Source organism: Amphiura filiformis, chromosome 3 (assembly GCF_039555335.1).
Source record: "Amphiura filiformis chromosome 3, Afil_fr2py, whole genome shotgun sequence".
NCBI classification, from domain to species: Eukaryota; Metazoa; Echinodermata; class Ophiuroidea; order Amphilepidida; family Amphiuridae; genus Amphiura; species Amphiura filiformis.
Window position 1 is genome coordinate 26,681,951 of NC_092630.1, and position 7,355 is coordinate 26,689,305.

General features: G+C 35.7%; 1 protein-coding gene across 1 annotated transcript in view; it reads left to right on the forward strand.

Annotated features, from left to right (window-relative positions):
* The window catches only part of LOC140147157 (uncharacterized), a 26,960-nt gene extending 20,030 nt beyond the window's left edge, over positions 1–6,930 (forward strand). Inside the window, exons 10-13 of the mRNA XM_072168937.1 lie at positions 460–632; positions 2,906–3,072; positions 4,426–4,610; positions 6,790–6,930. Of these exons, the coding sequence (XP_072025038.1) occupies positions 460–632; positions 2,906–3,072; positions 4,426–4,610; positions 6,790–6,824 (560 nt within the window). The 3' untranslated portion in view covers positions 6,825–6,930. The remainder of the gene's footprint in view (positions 1–459; positions 633–2,905; positions 3,073–4,425; positions 4,611–6,789) is intronic.
* The last annotated feature ends 425 nt before the right edge of the window (positions 6,931–7,355 follow it).

Genomic DNA, 7,355 nt, shown 5'->3' on the forward strand with positions numbered 1-7,355 from the left:
AGCGTATTCAATTCATGCTGTTGTCTCAGGTAAACGAGTGCATAGGAGGTCGTTTATAAGTCTTTAGTAATTTGCCGCATTATCAAGAAACAAAGCTCAGATGCTTTGTGGTTGAAGAAGAATATAAAATATAAAATGTGTAGGAGGAGAAGGAGGAGGAGGAGGAGGGGAGGAGAAGGAGGAGGAGGAGGAGGATACGGAGGAGGAGGAGGATACGGAGGAGGAGGAGGAGAAAAACGATAAGCTCAGTCCAGTGCTATATCCTTGAATTGAAAAATACGCAATTCAGTGCTATATACTTTATGCGAAAATTATGCGAAACAACTTTATTGGTCTTTAGTTATGCTTGGTTTATGCCTTAAAATACTCAAAAAAATCAGTTTCAGACGATACAGTTCTTTCATGAACACCCTGTATTAGTTCAATCAATCAATACAATACGAATCGGTTATTTGACAGATTGGGTATTAGCATTCAAGGGAGCTGCTGGAAATAACCGTGGAATCCTAGCAGATTGGACACATCCGGGTAACTTTGATAACGCCGATAATGCTCGATTAATAAATTACACGGTCGATAATTTCAGAGATAATTTCATCTACAATTTCTGGAGCACCATCCCACTTCAGAAGGTAAATATTGTGGCATGTCCCCATCATACCACAGTTTTTCTTTTTAATCGGTCAGTCGGGAAATCGGGGAAGGGAAGTGGAGAGATCATGTTAGGATATGAGTTAATAGAGTCTGACAAAATTGTTAATCGTGGTTGGTCAGTAGCCTGCACACCTCAATTTATTTTGTTCTAAAAAAGCTAAACAGTAGACTTCGGTTGTATATATAAATGCGCATTTATAAATGCGCACGTGACCAGATGGCCAGCGCCATATTTGCATTACATCACTGTCAATCACTGAAATGGCGACTATTGAAGGAGTGGCTAAAGTTGTGACCTTGTTTCGTGGCTAGCACTGGCAAGGAACATTGGCTGGAGGTTCGATGCTATAAATTTGCAAGGATAAATCATGGATATCGAAGGATCATGATGATTGCACAGCACCTCCCCCCCAATGTACAAACATAACTAATGTTTATTTATTTTTATTTATTTATTTATTTATTTATTTATTTATTTATTTATTTATTTATTTATTTATTTATTTATTTATTTATTTATTTATTTATTTATGTACTTAGGCGACGAAAAACGAAAAATTTTGAACAAATTGGGAAACAAGTTTTTCCTGTACAAATGAATGCCGACCCCAAATTTCGGAAATTTCAGGATAATTTTTTTTGGTATTTTCTCAAATTGACATTTATTTACAGATTTTTGTGATTTTTTGGGCTATTTAAACAAATTGAAAAAATACCAACCGACCGACCGACCCTACTTGAAAGGTCCGTCCGCCCGTAGAACAAGGTTTCTTTTTTTCTCGCCTTACTTATAATTTTATAAATATTATTTGCCCCCTCCCTTTCCACCAAAACCACCCTCCCCCTTTTACACTCATAAATTAATTGTTTTTTGCTAACTTTCCCCTTCCGTGTAAAGTAAAACTTTATAAGCCGGTTGAATCAAACTGAACAAAATTGACGTATACAATTACAATATAATACCATGACAATAATGTGTATGACGAGATCTAGCTTACTAGCTGAATAAACCTCAAACCATGCATCACATACGTGATTGTACGTCAAATTGTCATATAACGTATGAGCGTGATGTATAGTATGCGAGTCTTCCTCAACATCTTCCAGCCGGGATGATTAGATCATGTACAGTCATCTACGTGTTTATACTCTAAATTGTACGTCAACATGGTCAAAGGGTGTACAGATCACCGATTTAGCATGGGGGACACAAAAAGGTGCTTAAAAACACATTTTGAATTAGTTTTTTGTCAATTTTTGATGTGAGCATCTGTGGTGTGAGCGAGCGAATGAGTAAGTTAGGGTTGAGGAGGTCGGGCGGGGACATCTAGCCTATTAGTTCGAGAGGATCATTATTCCGAAAAGGGCTAAAGTTATAGTTTCGTCAATTGACGTTAAAATTAGAGTTAAAATTAGGGTCAGGGTTATTGTTCAGTGGCGGCACTACGGGGGTGGGGGGATATTTATCGTGACTCCCAAATAAATAAATCCATGACCCATTCCTTCCGAAAAAATGACATCCCCCTAAGTTCCCTATCATCACGTGCAAAAATAATCAAATAACATCATCGGCAGCTACTCAGTTCTGACCTTAATGCCAGTAAGAATCACATTTCGTCATCAATATGGCCAATTGCCACGCCCATGTAGCACGGAAATAATGAAATATAAGTTTTAAATCAGCTATATCTAGCTTTTCCGTCATGAATTTTTTTCCGTGATGGAAAATCCAAATAAAGAGTTTATGTTTCGGGTCAAATTATTTTGCCCTTTGCAATCAATGCCACTATTTTGCAAAAACAATTTTCCTTGTAACCTGTCATTTTCGCCTATACTTTTGCGTGTGGAAGTTGTGCACATCCGGGTACCTTACATCGTTGAACACGGTATGGCGACTTGTAGATGTCACGTGCGCATTTATATATGCGCATTTATATATATGTACCCGAAGTCCACTGCTAAAGGAGGTCCCACGATTGCGGAATGGCCACTGGAAGCAACATTGTGTTTCATATTCTTGCTAAACGTCTAACCAGTGCAATGGACAACATTAATATTCGACTTGTTAAGACTTGTTTTGTATGAACTTTGTTATAAGCCTGTATACGTAGGACGTGCCAATCGTAATATGAACTTGCTTTAATTATATGTTGATAATGAAATGACAAATTATCATGTGGTGTAATAATATTCACATTACTTCAGAACTGTAATGCTTTTAACATAATACACCTTTGGTATTTTATCTCAGGTCAAGGTAACTTTACTGGACTCTTTGGGGTTTGTACTGAATGAGATTGAGTTAGACGCGGTCGGTTCTACTACCAGCAGTTGGTTTGTACATTCAAGAGTGTTAGCTACATCATGGACAGATTTGGTTGAGGGCTCACCAAATGTCTTTAGCTTACAAGGCCAAGGGTACGTATAGGAGTATAGGCAAAATCAGTTTGGGGAGCTGTAAATTCACAGACTCCTGAATAAACTGTCTGAGTGGTCGAGCTTTCGTCAGATGTGACTCTGACTTCAACAGGACTGAAGAAGAGTCGAAAGGCAGAAGTATTTATATGTGTAATAATATATGTCTGTTTGATTGATAGAAGATTGACAACCATTGTTCTCAAACACGAAGTGACAATTGAAGGAAAACCGGCCGACACTATATGATAGCTCCTGTGATGGAGAGGTTTTGTGGACAAACAATTTATTTAAAGCCTTAAGGGATCTAAAATGAGCGTTTATTGCGTTTCGACAGTATTTTTTGTGGGACATGAGAGCACCTCAGACCTATCGAATTGCATTCTGAATACGAAGCATGTCTTTCTGATACCAAATAATTTTCATTTTTGAAAATCACAATATAATACAAATTTTATGACAAATTATAAAAATTGATATTTTTCAAATTTTGATATATAACAGTCCTCGAAGTAAATTATATAAATCTAATGATATATTCTTAAAGTGTATGTAGCAGGAGGAAAAGCCGACGGTCAATTGAAAATGTTGACATTTCATATTGAAGATATGGATTTTTTCCCCAAAAAGACCTATTTTTTTTGGGTGTTTTGGAAAAAAAATCCATATCTTCAATACGAAAGGTCAAAATTTTCAATTGATCGTCGGATTTTCATCCCACCTACATACACTTTAAGTATAAATCATCAGATTTATAAAGTTTACTTCAAGTACTGTTAAATATCAAAAATATCAATTTTAATGATTTGCCATAAAATGTGTATTAAATTGCGAATTTCAAAAATCAAAATTATTTGATATCAGAATGACATTCTTCGTATTCAGAATGCAATTCGATATGTCTGATGTGCTCTAATGTCCCAAAATAAATACTGTCCAAACGTTCATACCCCAGCCCTTAATGTACGGTTTCCGTAAAATTTTAATTATTTTATTTTTTATTCAAAATGTTGAAATAATATTAGTAATAACTGCCGGGAAGGCTTATTGTCCATTTCAAGTTGAAATAACAAGGTAAAGTGAAAGAAACTCCACTGAATATTTTGGTCATTTTAACATCCAGTACTATGGGAGGACATATTATCATAATTTTTAAATTATGATAATATGCGAACTTTGCTCTGTTGACCTACAAAGACAACAGATGTGGCCGATTCCATTTAGGTGCAAGTTGTGACATATATAAACATTACAAACATGCAAAAAATCTTTATCGCGTGCTTCAATAATATATATATATATATATATATGAGAACATCCAATAATTTTATGATTGTGCTCTTCTCTATTTTGCAGAAGTTCAAAACGACATTTTTTCATAAATTACCAATACGAAGGTTGTGGCGGGGACAACGGCTGGCTTTGTGTAAAAGATGCAATTAACTCTTGTGTATGGGACACACCGCCGTCTGGAGAGTCGTATCCGTTAATTTTGTATAGCAAAGCCACAACCAGTATCAATTGGACTACTGGGGACAAAGGTAACATGGATGTAATTCTGCATTTTAATATTGTTGTAATGCTGATTTCTTACGCTAACGTTAACCCCTACGAAGACTAGGCTACAAAAGTTGTCTCCTCTGCCGTCGGTTTGACTCCGCCCTTACACCCGCTATGTATGTCGAAGGTAGCCTATGTCCACGGTCCAATAATTTACGCTGAAAAAATTTCAAATTGTACGGAGATTGCGCGGAACATTGAAAACATGAAACCAAAAAAAAAAAAATAAATAAATAAATAAATAAATAAAAACAGGAAAATGAAACAAACAACATGTTAGCAAGTTTGAAATTTAGCTTTGAGTTGACCTTTGTGTGTATGACCTTTACACACTGAAGACCATTTCTTAATTTTAGGAACATGACAAATCTGGTAGTAGACACCATTATCACTTTAAAAATAGGTGTTATTAAATCCCAGATGGATGCGAAGTGGCCCCTTTTGCATCCCTTACTAATGCACTTGTGTGGTTTTTCTGAATAGATTGAAATAATGCAAATAAATTTAAATAACTTATGTGCCTCAAGGGGTTTTACAAGCAACCTTAATGTCTGAATAATTAATATAGATGAGTTGACCTCAATATTTATCAATAAAGACAAGGGACTGGCATATCGATATGCTTGAGCGAAGCGCAAAAAACCATTGCACTGTTCAATAGCCTTATTGTGATGTGGCGACAGTTTTAAAAGCACGGGCCTTGAACAAAATATGGCAAAAAACCCAAAAAAACATTTTAACGGACGTATGCTTACCTTCATAACTTCATGGTTACATGTAGCATACAAATTCGCCCAGAACCAAGTTTATAATACTTAGAGAATAAAGGTATTGGTTTTAGCCCTGGAGTGCATCTATCGTCTCATATAACACGGGCGACATCATTATTTTAAGTAAAACAATGAGGCGAAGCCGAGCTGTTTTACGCCAAAAATAATGATGTCGCCCGTGTTATATGAGACGATAGATGCACGACAGCGGCTAAAAACAATACCTTTATTCTCATTCTTAAACACTTCAATTCAAATAGAAATATCATAAGTATATTACAAATTTTAATCAAATTAAATCCTACATTTTATAAGGAACTACCTAGGGCTTAAAATCGATCAGTCCCGTTGTTGCTATGCGCCTCCCGATTGGTTCAAATAACGAGCACGGTATCGCGTTGATGCACACGCGCTGAACCGTGTGATATCGTGTCATATCACACGGGTAAGAACCAATGAGATTGCAGGAACGTTCTCAAGTGTTTAAGAATAGTACTTGATTACAAATTTGTGATAACTATTGTGGTCCGAGGTACACCTTGTAATCATTTTCATAACATTTAGGAGGATGTAGCTCAATACAGGTACAGTCTCCTAGAATACATACGTCATATTACCACCCCATGATCAGCTCCCAAAATTACGCATGGGTAAACCGAGTCAATTAGGCATCTATTTATTTGTTCAAGGGAATAACAAGCTAGGGAAATTATTTTCACGAGAACTTTTACATCTTTCTCCTTGAGTTCGAACTCGGGCCCTCACGCACTGCATGAGAGTATTATGCCCCATCAACTGCACTAACTTCATCAATTTCACTTCATTTAATGAATGAATGAATGAATGAATGAATGAATGAATGAATGAATGAATGAATGAATGAATGAATGAATTAATTAATTAATTAATTAATTAATTAATTAATTAACTAATTAATTAGTTAATTAATTTTAATTAATTAATTAATTTTAATTAATTAATTAATTGACTTTTTATTTAAAAGACGCTAGCATTGTAGATATGCTGATATGTAGTACGTCTTTGAAGACGTTTATCCGTTGCGACAGATGTTGCGTTTTTAGTTCTTCGAATCTACTTCCGGTTCACGCCCTTAATGTTCAATAGCTTTGTTCAGGAATTTTTTCTACTTCTTGGTGAACTTAAGCTGTGGCTGGTGTGCAAAACACAACATCCAATTTTACGATAGCGATAATAAACGCGTTTCAACGCGAGGTTCGCACCAGAACATGAGAATATTTGCCGGGATGTACCCAATGTTTTCATGGACGGTGCATTATGGGAAAAAAGTCTATAGAAGGCGATGTATGATAACATATGAAGATATGTATTAAACATTAACATAATATTTGTGTCATTTTTTGTTTTTCAGGTTTTGCTGCCGCTATTCTGATATATGTCATTTAAAGGAGTATTTTGTGATCCTAGCATCCTCTTTTTATGACATTTTTCAGTAGATATCCACGAAAAAGCTTATTTCCAAAATTTCAGTTGATTCCGATTTTGCGTTTGCGAGTTATGCATGATTATGTGTATTACACAGCTTTACACTGCTCCATAGACAATGTGTTGTAATTTCGTTCTGGTGCACCAGAACGAAATTCAAATTTGTCGATATTTTTGCTAAACAAATTAATCTGCAAGAAATATTTGGTACATAAACATTATGTAGCCAGAGGTATCCAGTGGTGTAAAAATCTCAACTTTTTTGGGAAAAGTGGGGGATGAGGCTGTGGATCACGAAATGCCCATTTAACGACACGCAGTCTACAGAACCCAAGTGGTTATGTAGCAAATAAAGCACAGGATCCTAAATATTTGAATATAATAATAAAATTTAAAATGTAGCACTTACCAGAGATAAACTTTACACTATGTACCACACAACGTTTTCGATGACAGCCTTCTATTATGATAAGTAGTTTCTGAGCCCGTCTC